The 16,211-nt window shown below is 44.0% G+C and overlaps 1 protein-coding gene across 6 annotated transcripts in view; it reads left to right on the top strand.

The window, feature by feature from the left end:
- LOC126188141 (proton-coupled amino acid transporter-like protein CG1139) overlaps nt 1-16,211 on the top strand; it is a 287,833-nt gene that overhangs the window by 145,392 nt on the left and 126,230 nt on the right. For 2 of the 6 annotated variants that reach the window (XM_049929635.1, XM_049929632.1), the window contains exon 1: nt 7,690-7,798. The exons of 2 other annotated variants lie outside the window; for them this stretch is intronic. In XM_049929635.1, coding sequence (XP_049785592.1) covers nt 7,787-7,798 — 12 coding nt within the window. In that variant the 5' untranslated portion in view covers nt 7,690-7,786. Of the gene's footprint in view, nt 1-7,689; nt 7,799-16,211 lie in introns of those variants that run through there. 2 more of the 6 variants (XM_049929637.1, XM_049929634.1) reach the window with 2 other exon arrangements.

The raw sequence follows: 16,211 nt of genomic DNA, 5'->3' as shown, positions 1-16,211 counted from the left end.
CTGAGGTTATCTGAAATTTTGTTACTACTGACTGGTTCCTGTTGGTCTTCGTACAGAAGTGGTATAATTTTACGCATTCTCATTTTCTTTAGTATATTGTAAATCAGGGCAGAACTGTAGCCATTACTTGAAGAGTTTAGTTTGATAGTCTGTTGTTTAGTCTGAAACCCAGATTCATATAGTGGAACAGATACGAGAAAACTACAACAATAAATCAAAGTGTGCTTCATCTGCTGCAGTAAAGGTTAGCGAGAAAATATGAATAAGAGAAGAACTGCGAAATTGATGCAAAATCCGGTATAGCGTAAGTTCACGTTTGAAAGTTTGTCACACACTTATTACGACAGTTACACATCCGTGCGAGTTCCAAGTTCTGATCGCATTGTACGCGAAGACACAAATGCATTTATCCGCCAAATGAATCGGCGCAAAAAAGAAAAACTGTTGCAGTTAACCAAAGATAAATAACTCTCGTTCACATTCAAATGTTTTCTGATTGAGTCACGAATTTATCTACTGTAACAATTACTAGGAATGAACTCCAAGTGTTAAATAAAGGTAATATGCTCCGTCATGGACAATGACTGACAGACAGCTAGATGTACTCAAACTAGATCTTGAGTATGCATTAGGAAATGATATTTCTGCGAAACATTAGGTAGCCCACGTGTTAAACAGTGCTGTTGGTAGTGACACACTTTTCGACAGAACATTATACAAGTTTAAGAAGAAAATAATCTCCAACAATTTCATCGCTGCCAAAGTTGACAAATCAACCAGTTTAGTTCTTTTGAACAAAAGTAATTACTTTACCAAAGTGAATTAGTTCCTCGATAGTTCTGATCTTCAACATCTACAAAGATCCGACTGCAGCTTTCAATGAACAAGTAAAAACTACCATCAAACCATATAAAAGTATTATATCGGAAACCAACAGCCGTACGTTTGCTAATATGCATCCAGTAGCTCATAGCTTATATGACACCTAAAATACCTAAAGATGACATTCCAGTACGCCCGGTAATGCCATCCTTTTTTGCCTCTTGTTATTACTAGCAAAAAATCTAGATTACCTCGTTAAAAGAAAACTAATTTTAAACCAAAACATGGTATCACAAATGCCACAGCCCTTGTTGAAAAAATAAAAGACATGCGAATCACATACAGTTCTAAACTAGTATCATTTTATGTCATTAGCTTATTTAAAAATGTTCCTACTGGACTGAGTCTGATGACCTAGTTACGATTTCTCCTCTTAGACCTATACTGAAATTTTCATGGACGATTTCGAACAAAATTTTCTACAGAAGGAGCCATTGAACTGCAGAATTAAGTACTGGTTCAGACATATGGATTGTTCCATATTTATGGACTGGTACCACTAGACAATTAGGTACATTACTATAACCTTCAAACTTCCAATGTAAGATAATTCACAATGATGCTGAAAGGCTCATCGATAGGTTTCTTGAACCTTTTGTACAGATACGAACACAAAGAGACACTAATTTGCATTTACATAAAATCCGTAGCTACACATACAAAATCCCTGCAAGTTCCCAGAACTCGTACAGACATACACCTTTCCATTCAATGCTGCATCGCCTCATATGTCTCATTACCTGAATCTTCTTTTCAAACAGAACTCCGACCATCGAACATATTTCTTCAAGTAACAGCCGCAGCTTTGCCCTGATTGATACTAGTAAAACTACACCACTTCCGTATAGAGGCCAACAGGAACAAGTCAGTAGCTACAAAAACTGGTGCATCGTCCACTATATTGACAAAATTTCAGAAAACAGTCAAAGGTTTCGTAATACTAACCGTACAAACCGCATACCAAAATATTTTTTCGATATTAAAGACGAAAGGTATACGCAAAATCACATAGAAGTACTGTGGGAAAGTATATATTGGTCAGTCAGGCATAGCTGAGGCAATTAGATTATCTAATGATGAGATAAGCTGGAGATTAAGACAGACAATTTCAGCTTTTGGTTATCATACTTTGACAGAAAACAGCACATGTGCTGTAGAAAATAAAGATTTACATTCTGAAGAGAAAAGTAGAAAGATGACCCAGCCAGAAATACTGAGAATAAACCAACATATGACACAAAATGTCAGCTTGGTATTAAATGATCCAACACAATTCCCGTTGTCCCCAGTTTAATTAAGTTTTAGTTTCTAGTAATAGACTGAAATTGTAAATCCAAAATTTTCATAATTTGTTAAATGCACCTATACAAAAAGCTTTCTTTCCTTTTTTTAGTTCATTTAATTACTTACACGTGACAAAAAATGTAATACTTTCCTACGTAAATTTCATTATTTTTCTAAAAATAAAATCTTTGTATGTCGCACGTCATTGTATCTGTGTTTCAGACATTCTGTTGTCACTTATAGACGGCCTAGTGAGCCAAGATATAGTACGTGACCAAATAAACATAATTTTTCAAAACGTCAGGAAATGTTTCCTATTTAATATTATAAATTATTCTGTTTGGCGTGTTTCTGTCCATTTGTCTACACAAAGCTTTCCTTTACATTTTATGACATCTGCTCTTAGTTTCCCAGAACAGTAGTTCCTCTAGTCTTTTAGGAATATAACAGTACAAGCCATTGTTTATTGTACTTTTTTCCCTCTAAATGTTACTATTTTATTAATATAAGCAGCCCGATTTTCTGGAAAAAAAATTAAGTGATACTCTGAGTGACCTGTTGCCACTGTCTAACGTTTAGAAATTATTTCTGTCAGAAATTATAACATACTTTCAACGTATCTCTTACAGTAAGTATATAAATCAGCTTTGTAAACAATATCTAGAATTAGGGTTAAAAGAGATACCTTCCAGATGAATCTTGTTGTTTAAAGCAAGTTCCAGATCGGTATCAGAATATCACTATCATATTTCTCCTTCTTTTGCTCCTTTATTTTCCTGTCTGTAGCCAGATGTCTATTTACAGAAGTAGGCCCGCACGTAAATAGCGTATTTTCAGCTCACGCGAATCTACACTCCTGGAAATGGAAAAAAGAACACATTGACACCGGTGTGTCAGACCCACCATACTTGCTCCGGACACTGCGAGAGGGCTGTACAAGCAATGATCACACGCACGGCACAGCGGACACACCAGGAACCGCGGTGTTGGCCGTCGAATGGCGCTAGCTGCGCAGCATTTGTGCACTGCCGCCGTCAGTGTCAGCCAGTTTGCCGTGGCATACGGAGCTCCATCGCAGTCTTTAACACTGGTAGCATGCCGCGACAGCGTGGACGTGAGCCGTATGTGCAGCTGGCGGACTTTGAGCGAGGGCGTATAGTGGGCATGCGGGAGGCCGGGTGGACGTACCGCCGAATTGCTCAACACGTGGGGCGTGAGGTCTCCACAGTACATCGATGTTGTCGCCAGTGGTCGGCGGAAGGTGCACGTGCCCGTCGACCTGGGACCGGACCGCAGCGAAGCACGGATGCACGCCAAGACCGTAGGATCCTACGCAGTGCCGTAGGGGACCGCACCGCCACTTCCCAGCAAATTAGGGACACTGTTGCTCCTGGGTATCGGCGAGGACCATTCGCAACCGTCTCCATGAAGCTGGGCTACGGTCCCGCACACCGTTAGGCCGTCTTCCGCTCACGCCCCAACATCGTGCAGCCCGCCTCCAGTGGTGCCGCGACAGGCGTGAATGGAGGGACGAATGGAGACGTGTCGTCTTCAGCGATGAGAGTCGCTCCTGCCTTGGTGCCAATGATGGTCGTATGCGTGTTTGGCGCCGTGCAGGTGAGCGCCACAATCAGGACTGCATACGACCGAGGCACACAGGGCCAACACCCGGCATCATGGTGTGGGGAGCGATCTCCTACACTGGTCGTACACCACTGGTGATCGTCGAGGGGACACTGAATAGTGCACGGTACATCCAAACCGTCATCGAACCCATCGTTCTACCATTCCTAGACCGGCAAGGGAACTTGCTGTTCCAACAGGACAATGCACGTCCGCATGTATCCCGTGCCACCCAACGTGCTCTAGAAGGTGTAAGTCAACTACCCTGGCCAGCAAGATCTCCGGATCTGTCCCCCATTGAGCATGTTTGGGACTGGATGAAGCGTCGTCTCGCGCGGTCTGCACGTCCAGCACGAACGCTGGTCCAACTGAGGCGCCAGGTGGAAATGGCATGGCAAGCCGTTCCACAGGACTACATCCAACATCTCTACGATCGTCTCCATGGGAGAATAGCAGCCTGCATTGCTGCGAAAGGTGGATATACACTGTACTAGTGACGACATTGTGCATGCTCTGTTGCCTGTGTCTATGTGCCTGTGGTTCTGTCAGTGTGATCATGTGATGTATCTGACCCCAGGAATGTGTCAATAAAGTTTCCCCTTCCTGGGACAATGAATTCACGGTGTTCTTATTTCAATTTCCAGGAGTGTATTTCCACTCTTTTCCTTACTTTCATCAACTCTGCCATTTTCATCATCGCCCTCAACCAACGCATTCTTTTTATTCGCTGGGGATGAGAAATGCTGTGTAATATTACGATTCATTTTGAATTTGTAATTCTAATATAATTCAACAGTTTTCCTTAACCTCTTCAACACTAAATACGGAAGTAAAAGAACGAAAGCGCTTACCATTCACAAGCAGAACAATTTAATTAATATTGTACAGATGGACAGTCTAATCTCGTTTCGAAAAGTCTGTCAGGCTGGCTTCCATGACACTTGAAAGGAATATCAAGATTTACAAATGCCCCATATATAAAAGAAATCTAGTATCATTACCTGCTTTTGCTAGTATTGCCACTGATGTATAACTTTTCTGGCTTCGAATATAATTAAAAATTTGCTTTTCTTCCCCTCTGACGATTCAAAAAGTTAAAGGGGACGCATCCTCGAGTGACCCCTGGAAACTCAGAAGTGATTATAAGTATCATATGATTTTGGCCTTGCTACTGTCTTGCAGGGATTGTCAACCACAAACAAATAAGTTCGTACATGCATTTTTCTATTTCTGTTTTATTTCTTTATTACCATTATCACATCTTGCTCGTTTACTACTGTCTTTCATCACTTTATATCAGTGTATGGTCTGCCCCCGACATTAACTTTAACTGAAGTCCATCTGTCTGCATCTTTTTAGAAGACTGCACCTTCCTGCATCTTTTTGTCTTCAGAAACGTATTGCCATTTTCTGCTTGTCTTAGCAGTTGTTGTGTATTTACTAAGACATTTAATCACTGCATGTAAAATATGTAGAATATATTTCTTATTTAGTAATTTTCAGATGATGACATTTGTTATCTGTAAACGTTTTTAGAGACTGAGTAATTACTAGAGCAAGATTAACATACTGCGTTCATTTGAGTGAAAGCTGATGTAATCACCGTCATGTTCCAAAGCTTTCAACATATTTCTAGTGTTAGTTAGTAGTGCATTATCTAACTCAACATAAAAATAAAGCGAAAGTCGCAATTTTCGCAGTGAGTGTTCTAATGACTAAAACACGTGTAAGGACCTGTCCATGATTATTACGGGTGAAATGGCGTGTTTGTATTCTGTTGGTTTCAGTGGCGGAAGAAACATTTGAATCAGTCATTAAAGAAAGGACTTTGTTCCAAAATTGGCGGATATGACATCTCACCCTAGAAACGGTTCTTTTAGTAACTGCGCATTTCTGTATAGAATGGACTTCACTCGAGCCGTCTTAATGGACACAAGGCTACATCGAATCATACTTCAGTTTAGAAAGGTCTTCATTCCTGGAATAAAGCCTTTTCTATAATTTTGCTACTAGTGTTAGTTATTTCAACTACAGTTCGTCAGAGTACGGAGATTGCAGGACCCTATTCTTCAAGGTAAATCTCCTCAAGATATGAGAGATGTAGGAAATAAAAATCACTCTTTGTCTTCAGGACGGCAGGAACTAATAGTGACCACACAGACTCCTTTCCAGTGCATCATTCTCACAACAGTCCATGTGAGTACAAGTGTCTTGATGCTAGATTGTCAATAAAATTTAAGCATGATATGTTCCTGGAGAAATATCGTGATTCGAGAATTACGTACTTATATTAAGCTAAATACTTCAGAGGAAACTTCAGTCTTGCCTTGGGCCATTCTCAGTTGGTCACTTGAGTAAAATGTGAAGTTTTGAAAGTGAAGATAATGAGTTCTTCTCTTAGTGAAGTTGCAAAACGAGTGGCTTTTGCTGAATTACTGGATCATCAACGCCGTAGAAAAATGTTTTGTTCTGTAATGAAAGAAACCGAAGTATAGTGCCAAAAAGACAATAGCGTGTTAGACCTGTGTTTTGATTTTATGCCGAATCATTATCACACATTCCTGTCCAGAATGTATTTTATCTCGGGCAACTGTGGTTAATGTTTTGTTTTGTTAAAAATATCAAAAGTTCTCTAATGTACGCGTACCATGATGGAACAGCAAAAACCGGGGCAAAGGAGGTTTGTTAATACCTATCAAACTACATAAAAGAAAATGCATCCAACAGTATTAATTACTAGTTGAGATTGTTTTCCGATGGATGCACTGGATAAAACAAGAATCATTGCATGATTAGGTTGTGTGCTGTATTAGTGTATACAGGGAAATTTCAGAAAGTGACAATTCTTTCCTATAAGGGGCCACTCTTTTAATGCTTGTGACATGGATTTTGTTCTGATAAAACGTATAGTAAGGAGAGTGGATCTTGTGCACAGTATACTGTGAAGGAATACTGTGCATCGATCGTGGACGCTGCAGAAAGCTGTCTCTGTACAGTGAAATTTGTTTCACTCTAAAAAGAGCTTTATTGTTGCCTACTATCAACTTATTTTTGGCGCTTTTAAAAACTGTTCAAGTTATGACATGTACAAGATAAAACATTTTTCTCGATTCCTGAAATATGATGATTTTGGAGTAAGGTCATTTATAAAATGACTGATTCAAATGTAATAAACTGCGCAAGTACTTTGATTTTCTATTGAGGCATACCATATTTTGGGGTTATCCACATACCTTGATCTCAGACTAAAGCTTGTGAAATAAAAATAAATATTTCGTGAACTACGTAGAAACGGAGTAGAAAACAAACATTACTCCTGTCGTGCGCGGCACGTGTAAGACGTTAAGAGACGACCTGCTTTCTCGCCACTTGGAGCGCTAGTGTCACTCCAGGTGTCAAACGAAACATCTTTCAAGAGTAGTGCGTGTCGCGACTGTATACGTTGTACTGCAGTTCGCCAAGAGAATGCAATAACTGTATGAGGATCTTTGGCTTTTGGCTCACAGAGGAACTGTGCCTCCTACTGCGCAAGTGCAGACATTCGTATTTTCTAACCAGCCGGCGCCCGTTTCTGACACGCGCCTCGCGTTCCCGAAGATGTGCGCTAGAGCGGACAGCGACCCGCGTCTTGGGCGGTGGTGCCGTGGGGGTTTTTTCCGCTGGCTGTCGGCGCTGGCGCTATTGTAGATTGTCCCTGACATTGGGAGCACACTGCGGGTAATTGCGACATAGTCGGCCGACCGGCAGCCAGCGGTTACACAAGGCGGCCGGAGGCATCCGCGCTGCCACCACCTGCTCCGAAATACATGCGCGCGTCACGTGCACGTCGGCTAAAATTACTCGTATTTGGCCGTCATTGTCGGAACGCACCCGTGCAACACTTCCCGCCCAGTTCTCTTTGAGCTGTCGGTGGCTGACAATGTGAAAGAGAAACTTGTGCCTAAGAACGGCAATCGGGAAAATCAGCTGTACCGTATGGTCTCCTCAATAGAACTTCATGGGTGAGCAGGTAATACTCTTTTGTAGCTTCCATGTGGCACTTGAGAGTGTAGACCGTGTAGTTGTTGTTTTTCTAGCGTTCCACATCTCCGTATGTCGTTATGCAGTAATGTCCTCCGAGCGTTTTCCCTACCAGTTGGCTCCATCTGATTATCTCCTTCCCCATTTTTTCCTCTAAACGTAGCACTTGTTGTGTCAAAGTATGAAGGCAATGTGGTGCCACCCATGACACCATTGTGACATAGACGTGTAGAGTGCTGCCGTTCAGCTTCGTCAAACCAATTCGTGAGCATCAGTGACGTATGAAAATGGCGTCAAATCCGACGGCTTCTTGCACGTGTACGAGTTGTTTGAACACCTTATGTTTATTTCAAAATTTTACTTCTTGTATTCTGAAAATCTTGGTATACTTCCAATGTCATATTGTTTCTCTCATATCTAAAATTTACAAAGCATCCGTCGGATGTCGTCATGAAGCAGGTGATGGAGGGTACTTTGTCCTATTCAGTTCACGTAATAAGCGAGGGAAATATAGCTGCATGCTTCCAAATGCTCCTCTATCTCTCTCATCCTATCCTTGGAGGAAATATAAATATTTCACTGTCAGTTTAGTATATCGTTCCTCTTAAATGTACGTTAAAACATACTAAAAGAAGAAAGGCGTTTTACTTCTAATGGTACATATTATTTTGATATCATACTACATTTCCGCAAAACTTCCGTGTAACTGCACGTTACGATCCCAACATTTCTGTGATTTCATTCTTCCAGTTCCATTGCTCCTGGATTCCAAAATGTCCAGCAGTTCTCAAAAAACGATCACACACTGTTCTTGTATACAGTCTCCCGCGGATGCTTCTTCCCATTACTCTCGCAACGAATTAAACACCGTCGTTACTATGAACACATTCAGGGAAGAGCCGAAGAAACTGGTAGACCTGCCTCATATTGTGTAAGGCCCACGCGAGCACGCAGAAGAGCCGCAACATGACGTGGCACGTTCATGTCTGGGGAGTTTGGTGGCCAGCGGAAGTGTTTAAACTCAGAAGAGTGTTCCTGATGCCACTCTGTAGCAATTGTGGACGTGTGCAGTATCGCATTGTCCTGCTGGAATAGTCCAAGTCGGTTGGAATGCACAATGGACATGAATGGATGCAGGTGATCAGACAGGATGATTACGTACGTGTCGTCACCTGTCAAAGTCGTATCTAAACGTACCAGGGGTCCCATATCACTCCAACTGCACACGCCGCACGCCATTACAGAGGCTCCACCAGCTTGAACAGTCCCATGCTGACATGCAGGGTCTATGGATTCATGAGGTTGTCTCCATACCCGTACACGTCCATACGCTCCATGTAATCTGGAACGAGACTTGCCCAAGCAGGCAACATATTTCCAATCATCAACAGGCTCCGAAAGCCCATATCGTTGGTGTTTAGTTGAATGGTTAGCACGCTGACACTTACTGATGGCCCAGCATTGAAATCTGCAGCAATTTGCGGAAAGGTTGCACTTCAGTCACTTTGAACAATTCTCTTCAAATGGTTCAAATGGCTCTAAGCACTATGGGGCTTAACACCTGAGGTCATCAGTCTCCTAGACTTAGAACTACTTAAACATAACTAACTTAAGGACATCATACACATGCATGCCCGAGACAGGATCCGAACCTGCGACCGTAGCAGCAGCGCGGTTCCGGACAAAGCGCCTAGAACCGCTCGGCTACAGAGGCCGGCTCGAACTATTCTCTTCAGTCGCCGTTGGTCCCCTTCTTGCAGGATCTTTTTCCGGCCGCAGCGATGTCGGAGATTTGATGTTTTACCAGATTCCTGATGTTCACGATACATCGGAGACGCTTTGTTCCATCGCTCGTGCGCCGATTACAACACCACGTTCAAACTCACTTAAATCTTGATAATCTGCTATTGTAGCAGCAGTGACCGATCTAACAACTGCGCCAGACACTTGTTGTCTTATATAGGCGTTGGCGACCATAGCGCCGTGTTTTTCCTGTTTACGTACCTCATTTTTTAATACGCATGCCTATACCAGTTTCGTTGGCACTTCAAAGTGTATTGTTTCCGTTTCCTATCGTTTCGAGACGCTGAACTCAAATCTACTGCCAGACAAAAATAGTGAAACACACAGAAGGGTTGGCGGAAAAATAAACTCAACTTCACCCATTGAGCCAGTAGGTGATATTATTGTAGTGATTACAAAATCGAGTCTAATTATCAAAAAACTTGGCAGTATGAGGTCACACCCACTAGGCCTGGATGCGTGCATTGATACGGTTGGGAAGGGCATCATAAAACCGTTGCATCCCCTCCTGAGGCAAGGTGACTCACAACCGTTGTAACTGGTTCTTAATACCCTGCATACTAGCACTGGGAGTTGACCTCCTAGTTCGTCCTACATATATGTCTGACCGGAGGCAGATCTACGGATCTTGCTGACCACGGAAGTACCTCATCATCACACAAACAGTTTATAGAGACACGTGCCATGTGTGGACAAGCGTTGTCCTGTTGAAAGATGGCACCCCGATACTGTCACATGAGAAGTAGCATACAGCGATGCAGAAACTCCATGACGTACCGTTACGCCTTTAGTTATCTCTCGATTAGTACCAGTCGTGATCTGAAGTGATATCCGATAGCTCCTCACATCCTGACACCAGGAATAACATCAATGCGTCTTTCCAAAACACTGAAAGAATGAGACTTCTTGCCAGGTCCTCGCCACACTCGACAACAATTGTCATCCGGGGTAGTTTACAACCACCATTCATCGCTGAACTGAATGCGACGCCATTCGTCAGCAGTGCACGCTTCCAGGTCACGGAACCATTCCACACACAGGCGTTTGTGTTGTGTCTGGACGACAGTTCCCTAACCGGCTGCTGCCAGTCTCTGACCAACGGTGAGGAATGATAGGGAATGTGGCAGGGAGTCCAGCTCTCGGATGGCAGGGCGAAGATGTGAAGGGCAGACGATGCTCCCGGTGCACACTAGGACGATTCTCGAATGTAGTTGTCAGAGATGGTCGTCCGCAACCTTGACAACGAGCATGTCTGCCTTCACATTGGGCGACTGCGACATCCTACTGCCCGACAAATCTGGATATTGGACAATTCGACAAGCCCGTCGAATGGAGCCGCACAATGAGGCTACATTCAAACTCTGTCTTCCAAGAGTACGCGACAGCTCCGTCTCGTTCACAACGATCACTCAAGACCTGACGCTGTTCAAGCCCCTTATATGTGGGGGAGGTGAAAAATAAGTTTCCCCTGTCGACTGTGGTCAGAGTTGCGTGTGAAAGGAAAAAAAAGAGAATGAGACATTAAAGACAAGACATATCTTTATTTTTGTACATAATTTCCAAGTACATTGAGACATTTTTCATACCGCTTAATGAGCTTCAAAAAGCCTTCCAGGTGAAGATCAGGGCGTTGCATACGGAATAAGTTTTGAAAAGCTTGTTTGACGTCAGTGTTGCTGCCAAAGCGCCTTCCGCCGAGAGTCTCCTTCAAAGGAGGAAACAGATGGAAGTCACTTGGTGCGAGATCCGGACTGTAAGGCGGATGGTGTAGGCGCCCCCAACCATGAGTTGCAATATGGTTTTGCATTGCCATCGCCGTGTGTGGTCTCGCATTGTCATCCAACAGCAGAACGCCAGATCTGAGAAGGCCACACTGCTTTTTCCGAATCGCCTCTTTCAATTTCGACAGAGTAGCACAGTACTGCACAGCATTGATGGTTGCATCCTCCAGAAAGTCCAGCAGCAAAACTCCTTTGGCATCCCAGAAAACAGTGAGTGGCATTTTACCTGCAGACGGATTGCTTTGGAACTTCTTTCGGACAGGTGATGACGGATGTTTCCACTCCATGGATGCGGCCTTCGATTCGGGCGTGTAACAGTGGACCCACGTTTCTTCCTCCGTCACAGTCCGAAACAGAAGGTCATTGCCAGATTCATGGCAACGAACGAGCTGTTCCAGGCTGAACGCCATGTGTTGTTCCGTGTGTGCCGGGGTCAGTTGGCGGGGCACTCACCGTGCTGACACCTTCCTGTATCGAAGAATGTCGTGCACAATCCTGTGAGCTCGCTCATGTTCGATTCCAAGTTCTGTCACTACTTCATCGATGGTGATACGCCGGTTCGCTTTAATCGTGTCATACACCTTCCTAACATTTGCATCTGTAGTGACCGTGCGAGTCCGGCCAGGTCTCAGTATGTCCTGCACTTGCTGACGTCCATCACTGAATTGCTGGCACCATCTCCGCACCATTTGCCTCGACATCACACCTGACGCATACACCTCAACAAGCTGGTTATGAATTTCTGTGCCTGATACTCCACGTCCCCATCCATAGCGGATAACAGCCCTCACTTCCGCCTTTGGCCACGACTCCAAAACGCACCTTCTCTCCATAGTTCCTGGAAAAGACTGAGCGGCTGGCCTCCGCTTTGCGCAGGCACTGCGACAGCGCCATCTGCTTGTTCGCAGTCGACACCTACCTAATGGTGTATCGATGTCTTGCACATGCGCGTTCATCTGCCGTGTCGTCTTTCGCCCAAATCACACAGCTCTGCCCACAGTCGACAGGGGAATCTTATTTTCCAACTTCCCCTCGTATAACCTACAAGGCTTGGTAATAACACTAAACACGAACAACACTAACGCACTCTAGTGTCTGTTTTACTTGCCACAGTCAATTGCATCCCTAACCATTTACATATCCACAGAATGTGTGTGTATATGTGCAAAGTTACGGGGGTGTGCTGAAAAGTAATGCCTCCGAATATCTTGTGTGAAAACTCTTAAAGTTTATTAAATAAAACAAACGTTATTAACGTTCTGCATATTCATTCTTCATGTCAAAATATTTATTTCTCAACAAAGTGACCGTGGCGACGAACACATTTCTCCCAACGACTGACCAGTTTGTTGATACTGCCACCTCTGCTTGCACCGTTTCATCACCACGAAAGTCAAGTTCTCTAAGGTGTTTTTCACGTTTTGGAAACAGATGAAAATCGGATGGGATCAAGTCGGGACCACATGGAGCATGATCGATGACAGTGAACCCAAGGTGTCGGATTGTTGTAGATGTTGCAGCGCTCGTGTGTGGACTGGAATTGCCATGCTGAAGGAGGCGGGTGCTCCGTGTGTGGACGAGCTCTTCGAATTCGAAACTCGATTACAGCAAGCTGTTTCTCACACGTCGATGTAATTGCGTTACGCACCGCCATATTAAACGCTACAATTAGGAGCTCTCTACCGACAGATGTCAGCAAATATGTAGACATGAAGAATGTAGATGTAGATTTTGAATAACGTTTATTTTATTTAAAAAGATTTAAGAGTTTACATACAAAAAATTTGAAAGTATTACCTTTTGGCACGGCCTCGTACATTAACGTCCCTCCTCCATGTCATCTGGGTACTTCACTTTTTTTGTCAGGCGGTACGAGTGTTTAAACCACGTGAATAATCGAAAGGACTGTCACTGAAGTCGGATTCTGGGGGGTATTTTTATTACTGTGTCCATTACTCAGAGCTAATCACACAGTTCTCCATCTCAGTAATTCTTAGACTGGACGTATATTTCAGCTGATATTCCGTCGACATTTTCAGCACTGTGTTGAACACCTTCTGAAAAACCAGAAGCACGACATCAATACCCACACATCCACGCTTTGCGGGATACCGTGTTTGAACGGTTGTCTGTTGCGCGAAGGAGCTGGCGCAGTGGTAGACACGGGATTGCATACGGGAGAATGGCGATTCATACCCCCGCCCGGGCATCCATGTCCAGGGCAGCTTGAGGGAAGGTTCGTGTGAAAATGACAGAGCCGATTTCCCTTCGTAATCCAACCTTACGTCTCGTCTCCAATGGCGTCATGTCGACAGTACGTTAACTTGCTTCCTTATTTCGCAGGAGGCGCACAACGAGTATCTTGCTGATTTTTCTGAGAAGCTTTCCGTTCCCAATTTGCTACCTGGAAGAGTAGGTGATGTGTACCATTGGCTGTAACTCTGTGCAAGCGTCCGTTTCCCACTTCATAAATGAGAGTGACCTGTAATCTTTCCTAGCGATCGAGGACAGTTCACTGTGAAGAAGCTCATGTTATCTACAGAAGGTAACTATTTCATAGGGCATTCAACGGAAACCCCAATAGGAGTTCCATCTAATACAGCGTGATCATCTTCTGCAATTCCATTTCACCAGAGTATTTGTTCCAATAACATCCTTCCGCTAGTTTTCCGCAGCAGCCAAACGGTCATGAATTTGCGAACATACTACATGAATGCATTTTGAAACGAGGTTTAAGGTTTCAGTTTGTTGCCATGGTTGTTTCGAGAAGGCTGCAGAAGTTTCACTGGGAAGTCCATGCACATCCTCCACATAGTCCCAGTCTCTAGACATGCGATTTCCATATTTTTGGAGCCTTGAAGCGACACATTCATGACCGTCGATTTGCTTCGGACGAAGAGTTGCTTTCCTCAGTACACTTATGGCTAGAGTACACTTATGGCTGCATAGGCAACCTCCAACATATTTCCGTGAAGGCACTGACCGTCTTATCTCACCGTAGGATAAATGTATTAGCAGTAATGACGATTACCTTTTCCCATAAGTCTCGTTTTCATTAATTCTGATTGCTCCTTGTATATGGTACGGCCAACGGCCTTGCCACAGTGGTAACACCAGTTCCCTTCAGATCAATGAAGTTAAGCGCTGTCGCTAGGATGAGTCACCGTCCGGGTCTGCCGAGTGCTGTTGGCAAGCGGGGTGAACTCAGCCCTTGTCAGGATAAGTTGAGGAGCTACTTGATTGAGAAGTAGCGATAACCAGTCACCAAAACTGACAACAGCGGGAGAGCAGTGCGCTGACCACGTGCCCCTCCGTATCTGTATCCACATCCGGTGACGCCTAAGGGTGAGAACTACACGGCGGCTGGTCGGTATCGTCGAGCCTTCAAGGCCTGTTCGGACGGTGTTTGTTTTTGTCTCTGGTACAATATTTCGGTTTAATATAAAACAACGTTCTACCTTCATATTTCCAAACACCTACTTTTTTGATGTAGTTTATTCCTGTTGTATATAGAAGTTCAAGTGGCTCTAAGCACTATGGGGCTTAACATCTGAGGTCATCAGTCCCCTAGACTTAGAACTACTTAAACTTAACTAACCTAAGGACATCACACACATCCGTGCCCGATGCAGGATTCGAACCTGCGACCGTAGCAGTCGCGCGGTTCCGGACTGAAGCGCCTGGAACCGCTCGGCCACAGCGGCCGGCCTGTTGTATATAAAACCCCGACCTGAATTCTGAGCTTTATTAGCAACTATTTCTCAAATGTACTCCTCTATACACGATTCCGAATCACCACTTATCCTTATTACGATTTACCTACACTGCTATTTCTGCGATTATCCCTGTTTGCCGGCCGGTGTGGCCGTGCGGTTCTAGGCGCTATAGTCTGGAACCGCGTGACCACTACGGTCGCAGGTTCGAATCCTGACTCGGGCATGGATGTGTGTGATGCCCTTAGGTTGGTTAGGTTCAAGTAGTTCTAAGTTCTAGGGGACTGATGACCTCAGAAATTAAGTCCCATAGTGCTTAGAGCCATTTTATCCCTGTTATCACTACATTTCGGTATACATTGTGAGACAAGCTCTACATTAACGTTTTCACATTAAAAAATACTAAAAACTACATTTTGATTGGTGTCCCTTACAGGAGCTCTCATTAGCCACTGTAGAACAGTACGAATCTCTGTTTTTATGTGTGTTGTTATTGACCTGAGAGAGACAATTCGTAGGGTATGATGTTAATTTGTCTTTCCTTAATAGCTTTTCTTCAGGTTTGGATCAGCGTTAAGGCATGAACGCAGTCCTCTGCATTAAGACACAAAGGAATTAAAGAGAACTGCTGCGAGAGGGGATTGACGTAAATCAATGGGGTAAGCTGAAAATATGTGCCAGACCGAGATTCGAACCCAGGTCTCCTGCTTACCGGGCAGATGCGCTGACCACAGTGTTACCCGGACACAGTAGTCATTGCAATTACACGGACTACCCTACGCTTCCTTTACGTTTGAAACCCTCAACTTGTCCACGCACTACTAATGCAGTGCCCCTCGCACATTACCCTCATTAGTCGCGGCATTTCTCCGATTCTCGTAAGAGTTCAAGCCAGGTGTGTATATGCACTAAATAGATCTTTGGCTTGGAACTGGTGTTCCGGCCTCTGGATTTGTGATGGAAACTAGTGGTGCTGACGGTGGCAAAGGATCCAATTCTACAGGCGACTATCTCCAAGAGCGCTGAACCTGGGGTTGTGAGTCAATTAGACGTCTGAAGTTTTTCAAGTTGGCCCCAGGTGCAGGTTTGGTTCTCTCAACGTGTA

Source organism: Schistocerca cancellata, chromosome 5 (genome assembly GCF_023864275.1).
Source record: "Schistocerca cancellata isolate TAMUIC-IGC-003103 chromosome 5, iqSchCanc2.1, whole genome shotgun sequence".
Taxonomy (NCBI): domain Eukaryota; kingdom Metazoa; phylum Arthropoda; class Insecta; order Orthoptera; family Acrididae; genus Schistocerca; species Schistocerca cancellata.
The sequence above is the reverse complement of the archived record's forward strand: the minus strand, read 5'-3'. Positions and strand labels throughout refer to the sequence as shown.